The 16,048-nt window shown below is 39.1% G+C and overlaps 1 protein-coding gene across 1 annotated transcript in view; it reads left to right on the top strand.

The window, feature by feature from the left end:
* Positions 1 to 16,048, top strand: part of cdkal1 (CDK5 regulatory subunit associated protein 1-like 1) — a 236,898-nt gene that overhangs the window by 119,136 nt on the left and 101,714 nt on the right. The window contains exon 9 of the mRNA XM_053431777.1: positions 10,891 to 11,057. Within this exon, the coding sequence (XP_053287752.1) occupies positions 10,891 to 11,057 (167 nt within the window). The remainder of the gene's footprint in view (positions 1 to 10,890; positions 11,058 to 16,048) is intronic.

Genomic DNA, 16,048 nt, shown 5'->3' on the forward strand with positions numbered 1-16,048 from the left:
AAAAGTAGGTTAAAGCTGACATGTTGTTGTTTAAAGGATTGTGTAGGCTGTTCATTAATACCATGCATATGCATGTACATCCACGTATGTGCATGTGCACAGCCACATTCATGTGCATGCACACATGCATGTTTTTTATGTAAACATGCCTGAGAGAGAATATTTGCATATATACAAGTGTGTGTGTGTTGGGTTAAGCCGTGATGATGATGCTACCTGCCAAGACACCCACACAGCGTATCAACAGTTGTTGCTCTAAATTAAGCTGCTTAATTACTGCAATTAAACTCTGTGTGTTGTGTTTATGTGTGATTTACAGTGTGGGAATTTGTGAGAAAGTGTGTGTGCTTGTGTGTATTTATATTTACGTGTGTGTGTGCGTGTGTGTGTGTGTAGAGCAGGGGTGTCCAAACTACAGCCCGCAGGCCATCTGCGGCCCGCCATCCATTTTAAATTGGCCCGCCTCAAAAAAATAAATTAAAAAAATTAAAAAACTAACAATTTTGTAGCACTGAAATGGCAGTTACTTATAGCACTATGTAGTTTTGCTCTATTTTTGAAGAAATTGTACTTTCTTGATTCTTGTTGTTCTTGGTTTGTACCCTCGAGTAGGGGAGAGTGGGGTAATGTGAGACATTGTTTACATTTGCTCCCCTCTAGGCGAGCTAAAATCATATTTCAGTAAAATTTACACATTTCCTATTAATTCAGGATGTTTCCTAGCAATGGAAATGATCAGAATGTCTTCAGGACAAAGGGCAGTGAAAATGTGATTGTTTGTAAAAAAGTGGTCTTGTGTCTCACTTTACCCCAGCTTAGGGGTAAAGTGAGACAGACCAGAGAAATCAAGGGGGTAAAGTAATCCACTTACCTTTTCCACTTTAAAACTACCATAACAACACATGTTGTAATACGTCAATTAAGCACATTTATGATTATTATGATTCATGTGATCTCTTGCACACCCTAGCTTGCCTGCACATTGTTTCTCTGTCCAATTGGCAGGGACAGGGATATTGTTTTTCTCTGCGTATTCAAATGCCAGTTCACGGCACTTAACTGGAGCAAGGCCATGGAACTGGTCAGCTAGTTATTTCAAGTGTTTGGCCAGCTCCTCCTCCATCTCATCTGTGAATATTCTCTTTGCATCAGCTACTGCACCCCAGGCTTCTGATTTTACTTCCCCTTTCTCTTTTTTCTTTATGAATCTTTTGAGGGTTGTCTTATCAATATTTCTATCCCTTCCAGTTTTTCTTAAGGACTTCTTTCCTTGCATGACCTCAGCGTCTTCACTCTCCATCTCTGGGAGGGGTGTTTGGCCCCAGGTTGTCTTCCCGGTGTAGTTTCTTTGCATGATGGCTTTTCTACAATGTTTAAGGCATTAAAAATAAAACATAAACAACTTAACTTGTGCTACATGTCTCACTTTACCCCACAGCCAACATTTTAGAAAAAACAACATCTCTTAGCAATTCAGGCTAATCTTCAGCTAGCATCAATCACATGGTTTTATATGTTGGAAGTTCACCAACATGTATGATATGAGTTTTTCTACCTGAATCAATTTGTTTTGACACAACAGTTGATGCAAGAAAATTTACTTTTACATTTTTGTGAAAAAACATTCTAACCACAGCATCAGCACCAACTTCTCCTTCATGGCAAGGGTGGAATGGGAGGGGCTTGAAAACATAATGATCACATGACCATAAATGTGTTCCGTTGCCTAGATGCAGGGGGTGTCTCACATTACCCCGCTCTCCCCTTCCCTTGAATGCACTGATTGCAAGTCACTTTGGATAAAAGCGTCAGCTAAATTAATTGTAATGTAATGGACTATGGCCCACTGTATTGTACTTCTCAGTTTTGACACTAGGTGGCGCCACGCCCCCCGCCCTAAGCTACGCGATTGAGGCGCACTGTCAACAGTCCGCTCCAGGGCAGGGGGGCGTGAGTGACAAGATTCTTAAAAGAATGTATTCATATTTCAACGGCTACCAATACTTTTTAATGGGAGCTGATGTCAGTCATATGTCATACAGTGGTGGAAGTATTCAGAGAATGAACGGTGCACTATCTCTGTAGCTAAACCCTGCTATATTCCTAATGTTCGAAATTTAGCAGCATTTGCTTGTTCTGGTTAATCACATGGAAACCATGCCACACACTGAAGGTAAAATACGAAATATTTAAGAAATCAAAGCTTTTTTTACGTAGGAAACATACACATGCTCTCGGAAACTGAAGGCTATAATACAAAAAACTATTCTGCTATCTAGTGTATATTATTTTTCATTTTTAAATGTTTTTGTAAAAAATAAACGGAAGAGGCAAAGGTTTGACATCAAATGATATGAGTAATGACAGATTTTAAGGAAATTACTGTATGACTCAATAGCTGGATCATTTTCTTAAACATGCACTGTAATATTCCTGAATGCCTCTTATTGACCCAAATGTTCATCCTGTTTGCAGCCTCTCTGCACACAGTCCTTAACTTTTCTCTCTCTCTCCAAATTTATCATTTCATTTCTCAAGTTGCTGTTGTTGACATCTGCCCTAGAATTATTTTTTATACTGTTGAGTTTTGGGCGGGGAGGTTTACTCAGGAGGCAGAGAGCCAGAGGGTATTGGCTGATCAGGGGGAAAGGGTGGGACTAATGTGGATGAAGGTCAGACAGGCCTTCCAGTCAATGGTACTTTAAAAAGTGTTGCATGGTTATAGATGGTGTGTGTACGTGTTTGTGTGTGTGCACGCCCGCACGCTGTCCATGGAATGCGTGAAATTGCTTTACATACATTTAAATGGCATAGTTTAGACCTTATGTGTTACAGGGCAGATCTACATTTGTTGTCAACTCACTGTCATGTTTACCAAATGAGTCGATCATCAGCTAATGTATGCATCACATTCTAGTTTGTTTGGCTTGCGAGAAGGTTTATGCATTGATGTATTTGACTTGTGATTTAATGGCAGTCACCCAACGGTTAATATTTACTGTTGATTATTAAATATATTTTAAATTATTTCCGTAAAGAACAGATTTTTGCATTTACTGAGACTGTTATTATTTTTACAATTATTTGAACCGTGTATATTTAGAACATTTGTTTTTAAATATCTCTTTTGTGTTAACTTTTTTTTTGTTAAAGTTATGTATGTAATATAAAATAATATAGACCTAGTCAGAATATAGTTAGAATAACGGCCTTAAGAGGATGCAAATATTTCGGTTAAGTCACTGAGTCAAAGAGCAAACAAATTAAAATGGATTTAAACTGTTATGCTGTGCATAAGTCACGCATATCCTCATTGGTGGCATGGGCGGAGATGTTTAATAGATTACAGATTATATGCACATAAAGATGATCCTATTATGCTGCATTAAATCCTTATTTTCCATGACACAAAGCAACACATAGCTAAGCGTGTTGTGTACATTAAGCTGCCATGATGCATGGGAGGTGTGTGTTAGTGTGTGCTTATATATTCAAGCTGTCATGACATTAAAGTGTATTAAAAAGCATTTAACCATAAGTGACCAGACTTTGAAGTATTGAAGAAATTTCAAAACAGTTAAAATTGAGATACAAAACTAAAAACATTGAATTGTTTCCTCTGTTTTCCTTCCCCGGTTTGTCTTTCTCCATATAAACTGTAACATGCTTAGCCTTGTGCTGACTTATGTTACGGAAAATAGGTTTTTAATGCTGTTTAATAGGATCATCTTTATGTGCATCTAATCTATAATCTGTTAAACATCATAGCCTGTGGCAGCCAATCAAAAATGTACTGTATATCATGCTAAAGAGATTAAGATAAGTAGACCTTCTGAAGCCATATAGAGGGGCATCATGTTATGTTCGTATTCATGTACTAAACCACATACAGGACACAAACATACAATGACCCTGCACTATGTACTGCTCCACTGTGTTCAAGCTGCCTTAGAGTTGGGTCGATTTCCCGTTTTGCCTGGTAAAGCGCACAGATTTGATTTGAACCAGTTCAACTAACATCTGTCATGAGTGGCGTTTGCGATTATCTGAGTGGGTTTCCGGCTCCAGGTCCCTCCCATAGTACAAAGACCCACAGGTCAGGTTAATTGGTGAGTCTGCGAAGAACAAATACATCAGAAGAAGATCAATCAAAATATGTGAACTCCAGCAGTAACACAAGTGACCGTGTTTGGATTATCGAAGCCCAGTCCAAGAAAGGTAGCCCCACCAACAGGCACGTGCTCAAAAGGCATTCATATAACTAGTACACACGGAACACATGGAGTTCTAAACGTGCACTTATGTGTATAAATACCTTTGTCTTTTTGGGAGCATGGTTGAGTTTAGTCAAGTCAGTTCTAAAAACATACCGTAACAACATAGTGGAGCTACTGCTCCTGTGTGTAAAACCTTAAAATAAATGCTTCCCCTGAATAAATAGACAGGAGGCAGAGCTTTGGTCACATAAACTCACTCAGAACATGCAGTCACCAAAACAAAAACATTAGGGGATCTGAGACCAATGTGATCAAATGTTTTTTACATTATAGTGTGCTGGTAATGATATTGCTCGTTGTCACAAGTGTGGTCAAATGTTCTTGTAAAGTAGAGACGAGTAGTAATTTGGTTGAGGACATATTGAGCAAACAGTTAAGGAAAATACTACGTTCCACAGTCGCTCCATGTTTTTCTCCTGCGGTCACATGGCCCACAAAGCATGCGGACTTCATTGTTTTTTATCATGTGTACCATTAGCTGGTTGGTACTAAAGTTAAAGCCTGATACTCAAACATCGACTTCTTTTGTCGCCACCCTTACCTTGTCGTTGAAGTGCAATGAATGCTGAGATACGTGGCTGTAGCCTCGAAGAATGCGCCCTCTGAAATTGAGACACAGCTAAATTGTCTGCTCGGCTAATAATATAATATTATTGGTAAATACCATTGTTGTTGATGCTTTTCTTAAATATTTTGTAAAGAAGAAAGCAGCGTTAATGCTATTTAAAATGTGTTAGTGTTGAGGTGACCAGAGTCAGCATTTACTAACTAATAGAAACAAGCGTGACATGAATATGTGTGGTCAGGTTGTGCTGCTTGTGTGTGTCTCATTTATGGTTTAAGACCCTTTCACCGTTTCAACAGTGACTTTTACTAAAGCTCCCAATCACCTGAATCAATTGGTTCTGTCACACTTCTTCAAAGCAGCTGCTTCGAAGCCCTCATCTCTTTTCTCCTCCCACTCTTCTCATCCTTTTATCCAGGGGCGGAGCAGAGACAGGGCCATTTGTAAACAGGGTAATGATATACAGTCCCGGCCACAAGTATTGGCACCTCTGAATTTCAAATACATATTTCAGAACATCTTTAGAATTAAATAATAACCAACCATTTTGTATATATCCAGAATATTTTAATACATTTCATATATATATGTATATAAACGTTCTTTTGTTCAATTGCCTTAGACATTTTATTAAAATATTCTGGTTTTATAAAACGGCTGCAGTAGCATTTGCTTCTGATAATTTTTGAATGATGTACTTCTGTGGTGCCAATATTTTGAATCAGGACGGTATAAATAGGTCTGCTACAGTAAATGCTGAAGTGATTCAGTACAGCACCTTATAGGCAGTTTAGCCTGGGAACAGTTTTGTATTGGTGATTTTGAACGAATGAAAACTGCAATGTATTTTTCAAAATGTACACTACAATCTTGAACTGAATGTTGAATTGAATATCAAAAGAAGAACATGCTTTTTTCATAACAACATTTAAATGTTAGATTTTTGAGGTCTATTACGAATAAAGTCAGGGTTTTGGATTCTATTACAAAATATAAGATAAAATTACAAAATTGGATTATATCAACTTTTACATGATAAGTCCTGACAATGTCAATCCCGAAAAGATTGGTGTGGGCTGTTTTACATAACCAGTATAAACCAGACCAGTTCTTATACCTCGTGGGAAAAAAAAAGAAACACTCATCCATAGGAGATAGTGTACCCTCTCCTCCTCTGCTTGAACTCTTACATTTTGGACCTGTGGACATTTAGAAGAAAATGAAATGCCCTGAGTGGTAACACTGGTACATCAAAACATAGAGAAGCAAACCTGACCTGAATTCAATATACAGACATGCATCAAAACAGTCGGAAGATCCACCTCATTTAAAACTCTTCAGTTCCAGTTATAGGGCTTTTTTTGGAATAGTACAGGGCAGAGTTGTGGTGATGATTGTTTGGTATGTGCATGGCATTAGGCGAGCGTGTTGATGCTGTTATCGTTGGACGAAGACAAAGGCAGCTTACATGTACACACAGCTGTTTCCTTTTTGCTCTCTAACTAAACAGGACCTCTTTTTTTATCTTCAACTCTGTTTCGTTTACTCCTCCCTTTGCTGCCTTTTCACTGCTGTGTCACAGTTAAGTGAATTTTAATAGCTTTTAGGAAAATTGCCCGACATCTCACCCTTGTTTACAACTGTTCTGACATCAAACTACATCCCATGAGGACGTGGAAGAGAAAAGGTCAGGTTGAGGGTTAGTTATAAAATGTAGACAGGTCAATGAGAATGGAAACTTGTCGACCCTGCCTATGTTTCAAAAGACACAACTTTAATTTGTTGCTTGATAATGGTAATGATGAACAACCAATGTGTGATTGTTCATAATGTGTTTTTATGTTTAACACCTTATTGGTTATCTGCCTTTGGGTCAGGGTCTGAAGTCAACATCAGAAATGCTCTCTAATGATCCCTAACGTCTCACTTGCTTAGGGGCTCATATACCCTTCTCACTAGACCAGGTTGAATTTGAAAATAGTAGGTTAATACGATGCCTCCTTCACTATTTGATTTAATTTAATTTAATATTAATTTAAATAATTCAATTTATATATGTGCTGATTACGGTTAACACCGGTCCTACAGGGCTGGTACCTATAGGACCGAGTCAGACCGCAGACTTCGGTGACCCATTTCATTGCCTGAGCCATAAACTGAAATTGTTGCTTTGCTTACAGGCACCATAAATGGCACTGCATATACCTAGTTAACATTCCACTTAACTCTCTGGTTGCAACACACACTACATAGCTAGTACCTAAAGTTAGCCCTCAGTTAGCTGTTAACAACTAACAGTTAGTGTTAAATTTCAACTTACAATTTGCCTTAGCAATAAAAAAGGCGTTTCTTATCGACAATCAAAAGTGTCTTGTTTCTAGCAGATGTTAAAATTATCAATTTAGCAGCTGCGTTGGTACAAACCCAAACGATACCCAGCCATCATTTTGAAACGCCTGATACATGGACACAGTAGACACATTACAGATATGCTTCACCGTGAACCCTCTCTCCACAGCACACATACCAAAACCAGAGGAAGCAGCTGCGCTTTGTATGAGAATAGATAGAAAAGGAGTGAACAAGCTAACATTTCCTGATGAATCGACCTCCATCTCTGTGTTTCTCGCCAACAACAACACCATTGGCACATCCAACAAAAAAGGGACTGGGAAGCGCGTCAAAGGGGGAAATTACTGGTTTTGGTTGTTGAGTTTATTGAGAAGTCTATGTATGACAGTGGCCTTGACTTAACACCTGAGACTTTTCCAAACCATCACCATGTTCAAAACACAATCCACACAGTAATCACGAGAGCTATTTCATAGCAGACAATACACAAGGTTGCCATCTAGGTGGTATTGTGTGAGTAGAATCTCACAAATGTTGTTTTGGAAGGAACCAATTTCGCTTCTAGGCCAGTTTAATTAGTCTGACGTTGTATTAAGAGATCACCTGGCCAACATTCTTGTGGGACAGAGATGTGACGCTGCTGGTGTGATGGGGTAGGAATATTAACAGTCAGGATGCAGATGATGCAGGCAGGAGTTAGACCTTGGCAGAGGAACTGGTGTAATTGAGTCCAAACAAGCTGACACTAGCTGCCCTGGGACTGGGCTGTCACTAGGTTAAAAATAACTGGAAAAAAATGTAACATATCAATGGGAAAAATAGTGCTGCAAATCAACTGTGGCATTAATGTTCCTAAGAAGTGACACTCAATCAATACCCATCGATGGATACTGATAATAAGATGGCTGCATTTAGCTTGACCTCCAGGTCCTCGATTAACACAGAGATTAACGCAGAGATGGCTGGGCATTGAAACATTTACAGCTAACAATTTTTTCCATGTTTCAAGTCAAGTCTTCATTGGTTTTTATAACCTTATAACAAGATACTTTACCAGATGAAGGGATCTAGTTATTGGAACGTCTGGTTCTTAACAAGCTAAACAAACAGCCCCTGCTGACGTTCTGTCCCCCCCCCCCAAGAGCATCCGAGAAACATTGTTTTTTAACATGAAACAGCCTTTACAGTGTTTTTTTCTTTTACCAGGTTTAATTACGAATTCTGTTTTTGTATTGGAGAAGAAGAGACCTCTGAGGATAATTTAGCTCCTGCTAAACATTTCCAGAACACTGAGGGAATCCTACCAAAAAAACAAAACAACGATGATTTTATAATTGAAATTAAATGAAACAGTTGTGCAATAATTAAATAAAATGGTTAAGGTCAGAAAATGTAATTGGGATCCTGGTTATTGCCAACTTAAATACATAGTGTGACGCAGCAGCCCAACCAGCTGGATGCTATTTTCACCACTTCAGTGAAAACCCCTGATTCAAGGTGTTCCGTGGCCAACAGTATGGGTACTTCTTATCTATATACCAATGTGTTTTGGTGCCAATGCATATCCTGATATTAGAGTAAAGAGGACGATACAAATATATAAAAAAAATATATATACATTGGCAATGATTCCAAAGAAGTCATTATCAAACTGTTACGACAAGAAAGTGAATTTGAGGCTTGATATTTTACACTCAAACCATTAACTTTTTTACAAGTAAGCGTACATACAACTAAACCAAATAAAAATATTGTTAAAGATTAAATCATTTTAATAATAAAAAAAAAAATGAACATCCTACCGTGAATGCATTGTTATATAGTGTGTTTATAGAGTTTTTCTTTTAGATCTGATCACATTTGATTGATGCGTCTTTTGGACATGGCCGGCTCCAGATATCATTAGCGCATCTTAATGTCAATGATGATGAGCTTTGGAGACTCTCGTACTGTGGACAATTATACTGTCATCATCTTTAATCTATCTGGCCCATACACATCTTTGAACACACACATAGACACACACACACACACACACACACACACACACACACACACACACACACACACACACACACACACACACACACACACACACACACACACACACCAACCATCATTATCATTAGCTGTGCAGAGACAGACAGAAAGATGCATGTGGTCATTCATAGAGCTAAGATGGTGTTTGCCTAATTGGAATTTTTGTCTATGTGTGTTTGTGTGTGTGTGTACATATTTGCCCTTGTGCGCTTGCAAGTGCAAATGTATCTCTGTGTGCCTTCATTATATGATGTGTCTTAAACCAAAGCAGACACTCAGCCATTTCCAGACCTGCAGCCAAATGACAGTTAGATCATTAAGCTCTTGCAGTGAGCGTTGCTCTAATTTAGCATGAAGGCAGTGTATCGTCCCCTCGTGCTGGATATGACCTTCACATTCCTGGAAGGTATGATTAGAAGACGGGTATTTTTAAAACTTGTAAGTGACTGTCATGAGCTGGGCTCCACCAATGTCCAGGAGCGTTTAGGGAGTGACAACAAGAACATGCTAAAGGTGACGACTGAGGAGATCATATTTGAGAGAAGCTGCTGTGATGCTCGGGTAGTTTTGTAACCTGAGCTCAGTAATCAAGTGGAAAAATGTATCACATTAAGTGTCCCCATATTGATATGTTTATGATTTATGGTTTAAACAATAATATGTAAATCATCAAGGAAACTATACAAAAAGAAAGGGAAAGTGGGATTTAAATGGGATGATACAAAATAATGCCTTTGAAAAAGTATAGGCATTCAACATAATGGCAGTAACTCCCCCAGGTTGCATTCACTACCAACAGTGTATGAGGTGCTTAGGTTGAATCCAGTCAATGGGATGTAAATGTGAGTTTTCCCTGAAGTGTAACAGTGGCTGTAAAATCACAGTTAAAAAGGTCCTCTTTCGCATTGAAAGTTATATATAATAGCTATACTACAAATACAATGCTATGTAATGTATGTATAGATATGTATGGAGTTCAGTAAGTTTTCACATTGCTCCAGGGCAGCCCCTCATAAAACACAGAACAACCACGGTCCCATTGTGGCCCTCAGCCTGTTTTGTACATTACAATTCTGCAGCAAGATACAGCATATGTTAAAGAAAAGCAAAATAAGAAAACTTCTTGCAGCTAGGTATGTACAAGTAAAAGGGGTCTAGCAATTTTTTTTTCAGGTTGAACTTTTTAAGGTATTACATATTTCATTTAAATAGTTTACTTCTATCACAAATTTCGGTGTAAGACCCCAGAATTTGTAATCTTGTAATCAATCAATCAATCCTCTAATCAAAGTTAGGACTGGGAACCTTCAGAGACCTTCACTGAGGCCTCTGATGTTTGTCTATGCTGGTGTTTCTTCTGCAGGTGGTGTTGGTCTACTTGTAAACTATGGCTTGCATCTGCTGCCCTTGCTCACTCTCCTATCACTTTTCTCTCAAAATGACTACTTTACTTCTGGATATATCATATTGTCCATCGGAAATAAACTGGACAGGTTTTTGAAAGCAAATCTTAACCTGAAGGTATCACCACTGATACTTGCAAAGCTGCAGTGTACTGGCACCAAAACAATAGACTATAACTCTTAAGAGCCTAGATGATTAAAAAAAATCATTTGTATAAGTTATTAAACCTGGTTTATCTTTGTTGTTTTGCAGAGGGAGTGTGTGAGATCTGGTTGACCAGTGAAGACACAGGAGCTTATGGTCGAGACATAGGAACAGATCTGCCCACGTTGCTGTGGAGACTGGTGGAAGAGATACCTGAAGGAGCCATGCTGAGGCTGGGTATGACCAATCCACCCTATATCCTGGAACACCTAGAGGTATGTACAGTATCCACACACACACACACACACACACACACACACACACACACACACACACACACACACACACACACACACACACACACACACACACACACAGACACACACACACAGACTCTCTCTCTCACACACACACACACACACACACTTTATTTTTTATCTCTGAAGTAACACTAAACATAATCATGCATCAGTGATTTACAAAACTAAATTACTTATGAACTCCAGAGTTTTTCTGTTTCCCTCTGCTTTGTTTTTGTCTCTATAATATCTTGTGCTATCCCTTTCAGTGAGCAAATAAAATCATTCTATTAGATTTAATAAACTGAATGCCTTTCTGTTTTGCTTACCAAGCAGTTAAGCTGCAGCGCTCACAGTCCATTCATTAGTGCAGTCCATTCTCCTCTTTTCCGTAATGAGTCAATTAAGGACCATTGTGTCCTCTTTAGCAACCTCATTTTATCAGTCATTAATGTCCTCCCTAATGGAACAATGGACATTGTTATCCCTTCTATGGCTCTCAGTCCCCCACTCTGTCTGTTGTTGCATGTCTGCCCCGTCCGTCACACGTGCCCATTCTATCATTTGAATCTTATTGCCTTCTTTTCTCCGTCAATCTATCTTAATTTTAAAACAATCTTTGTTTCTGAAAGTGTTCGAGTAACAACATAGTACCATGTTATCGCCATTTCCCAACACCGGCGCACAATAGACGCATCTCGCCCCTGCTTTTAGACAATAAACCAAGTTAGAGTGGAGAGGAGCTAAATGGAAGAAGGATGTTTTGGAGGAGTAATCTGTTGAGAATTGTCCTTTATTTGTTCATATTCTGTGGCTAATTATGTGGATAAATAAAGACACATTAACAAGTTTTAGATTTGTGGTCGGTCAAAATGTCATTGTTGTGAAAAAATTAAGCAGGATTCAGCTAGTACTAAGAAAAGAGTTTCTTCCCTGCAGTTATGCAATTTGTGTTTTTGTGTGAATGCTCTAAAATGATTGTATTTTTAGGGAATGTGGGGCTTGGAGAACAAAAGAGGGAATTTAGTATTTTAAGAGCATTTCAAAATGAATTTTTTTTTTAACACTGGAGGATTTCGCACAGTTGGGTCCAGACTTTCTCTGGACTTTGCCTTTCACACATGAACAACACAGCAGGAGATTCTCTGGTCAGACACGTTCACAACAACACAGACATTTTCGATGTTGTCTACCACGTGTATGGCCCAACTCTTTAATGCTGAGATATTTGTATTGTTTTTTTTGTTGTTGTTTTTTTCAGTTTTGCATCTGTTGCATATTAGAATGTCATCCTCCTGCTATTTTCAGGGCTCATACGGTAATTATCCAGGGTTTTTATTAGGGGGCTTGTCCTAGAAACTGGAGAGAAAGTCAGTTTAACAGTTTAAATTTCCCTATAATCGAAAGAACTTCTGTAGGATGAGCGGATGCACATGGAAACAAAGTTCATAAGGATCTAAATTAACTAGTGTGGCACACTTCCTACTGTAATAAACTTCTACTTTACACTATTTCTGCAATAAATGTACTTCTTCCTTCAGCTTATGGAGATTATCAAGAACTCAAAAAACTATTATTTGTGTTTGTCCTAACCCAGGACATTGCCAAAAATTCCACTACTTTTTTAATGCGACTTTACTCGGGCTGTACAGTCAAAGCTGTGCAGTGTGCATGTGAGGAGGCAACTTCAGAGGATAAATAAAGAAGGAACAGTTTAAGAAAAGTAAAACTTGAATGGACAGACTTAAGGTTAACGTGATGGAGACATGAGTGAGGGATTATTTTGATTTAATAAAAATGTTCTACTTACTTTTTTTAATTTGATTTACAACATATGATACTGAAAGACTCCGTTTCATCCCTGAGGACAATAATGTGGAAGTATAGAGGAAGGAAATGGAAGATATTGGTGGACTGAAGTAGGGTAATGACAACCTAGAAAACTTTTTTTTTTTGTTAACAACAGATACACCTCTGAATCAAGGACGACTGTAGATCTCAGATGAAATTAGGGTATAAATGAGGAAAAAGGGGGCTGAAGGCCCGGGGATAGAGATGAGGGGTAAAAAGTGGTGAGAAAGTGCTGTGGGAAGCAGCAATGGAGGTTGTAATTAACCAGGGGTTAATGGAGGTGGCTAATTGTCCCCCACATGTATAGGTAGGCTTTCTGCTTGGCTACATTACAATTAAAAACCCACCCTTCTAATGATAGGGAATAACAATTAACTGATAATTAGAAATATAGTAGGACGCCACACTGGCTTGTTCTGTGTGTGTGTGTGTGTGTGTTAAGAAACATTTCATATGCTACTGGCCCTTTCATTGTTAACGTCCATACTTTGAATTGAATTATATCTTTTAGGTCTGAATCCTCAGTCAATTAACCTACATAAGGAAAGATAAGAGTGCTCGTCTTTAACTTATCATTGTCTTTTGTTGCTCCTGTGCTCCATTTACCCTTTCTCCGCTTCCCTATGAGCCCCTCTTCACGTCTTCCCTCCCCTCCTCCACAATTTCCCTCTTTTTTAATCTTACTCTGACAGTTGTTATATGGCCCAACATAAAAACTCACCAGAAAAAAATAAAACGATTGTTTAATTGTTTCTTGGTTAGCTTTTTACCAGTTTTTCCTTCCCATTCTTTTGGCCAGTTTTAAATCCAAGAGTCTCCCTACCCTGTCTAGTGCCCCTGAGCAAGGCACCTCACTCCCCCAACATCTGCTCCCCGAGCGCCGTACATGGTCGCTCACTGCTCTGTGTGTCCTGCACCAGATGGGTAAAAAGCAGAGATTAAATTTCCCTACCTGCATGAGTGTGCCTTTGCATGTCTGTGCATGTGTTTGGGACGAATAAATGGATCTTAAAAAAAAAACAAAAAAAAACATTAACACTTAAGATGTTGTATATCAACAAACTCTAAAAGTGTTGTTTAAGAGCAACAACCTAAAACCTGAGGGTTTTCTTAAGAGCCGATAGAGACATGAAATTAAAAACATCTGACAGCTTAAACATTTGTTTTTTTATTATACATCACTACCAATTTTATAACACTTTGTGACTTTCATGGTTTTTATTTATTTTGTATTTTTTATCCAATGAAGCTCTGCTGTAATTGTTTCAATATCGCTCCCGGTGGTTAGATCGTCAGCCATTGTCTGAAAAAGGCCAAGAGCGGTAACACAAAGGTGTTTTGCCTGCAAGTACTTCAGCGACAGTGTCACAATGTCACATGTCCTGAAAACGATGACATTATGGATGAGATGGACACGTCTCCTCCACGTCTAAAGTGACAAAGACACACACACACACACACACTTATATATGAATAAATACGTGCATGTCACAACTTTTTCCTCCTCCTACCTACTCTGCCTTTACTTTACTTCCGCTCCTTTTCTCCAATTTTTTCTCATGATGGTTGTAATCACAGAAATACGAGTGGCAGGGTGATGATGACGATGATGAAAGCCAAAACTCGGGAGATAGATTTAGCCTTCCTCTTCTGTAAAGGCCAAATTGTATCCCACTGTCTTTTCCTTTGAAGGACCCCGCTGCTTATATAACAGCATCATACCAAATGGCTTTAATTGAAGCTGAAAAGGCCAAGGAACTTCTCCACTTCCCCCTAAAAGATGATCCTCTCTCACACGTACTCACTGAAATCACTGTCTCCCTCTATCACACAAGAACACGCAATTTCTTCCTTTGTAGCGCCTGTTCCCCCCCCCCGACAGATGCAGACAGCTTCACAGCACCATTTGCTGATTGGAGCAGTTAAAGGCCCAAATCGCCTCTCATGGGCCACTTGTCTCTGACATTTTTGTTGATTACATAGTGCCTTCGCTGGTTCCTGTTTGAGTGGCTGCATGTAACAATGCGACGACTTTGTTCCTCACCTCACTGACATTTTATCCTCATCATCCTTATCCTTAATACTGCAATTTTTTTGTAGCTGACTTTCCGTGTGTCCATCCGCCTGTTAATAAATAACTAAGTGGCTGTCGGTAGGTCAGCTGATTATATAAGGTGTGCGTGGATTCCAGTGCATGCACACGTGCAAGCCTGTGTATGCGGATGAGTCTGGCATGGTAGCTGACTCAGTAAATGAGGTGTGAAAGTAGGAGTCAGTCAGGCTGAGATGAATGAAATAGCAGTTGTCTATTAAACCTCCTCCCTCAGAGCTGATCTCAGTTATAGCAGAGAGACATCAGATATGTCATTCACACCTACACAGTCAGTTCTGTGAAACAGTGCTGCGATGACTGTAACGTCACGAACAAGTCATTTCACTTTACGTCTCACTCCACTTTAATTCAACCAAGGTTTTTATAACTAGAATTCAAAACTGTAAACAGATATTTTGTTTTGGAGAGTTGGTTTGCATCCAGCTGTAAACAACATGTCTTAACCGTACATTTTGAGAAAACATGAATTGCTGTAAAGCGAGCGGGTCGTCCACTATAGGGTCTGCAGTTCGATCCCATTCTCCCCCACAATGTGCCTGATTGTCCTTGGGCAAGATACTGAACCACAAATTGTCCCTAATGGCTGTGCTGGCAGTAAGTGAGGGGACATGGGACTAAACATAACCTGTGATTTAACTATTAAATCACTATTTATTTATCTATTTACATTAAATCCACAGTTCCCTGCAGCCCCAATGGGCCTTGAAAAGGTTGACAAACTACCAAATACCCATAATGAAGTGAAAACTCCATCTTCTGAATCGGCTGATATTTTTCATACCCAGGACATTCACGTTCACACACATAATTACACATAGACACACAGTCTCTCTCACACACACACACACACACACATATCTGCACAGATCCCTCACCTTCACACTCAGACGAGAACACATGCACAGCTGTGCGGGCACACACACACTTGGACAGACCCTCTCAGACCTTTTTTCATTTTAATGAAGCCTTGGGGAGCCTCTTCACATTAGAGGCCTAATGTAGC

This window comes from Pleuronectes platessa, chromosome 10, assembly GCF_947347685.1.
Source record: "Pleuronectes platessa chromosome 10, fPlePla1.1, whole genome shotgun sequence".
Taxonomy (NCBI): Eukaryota; Metazoa; Chordata; class Actinopteri; order Pleuronectiformes; family Pleuronectidae; genus Pleuronectes; species Pleuronectes platessa.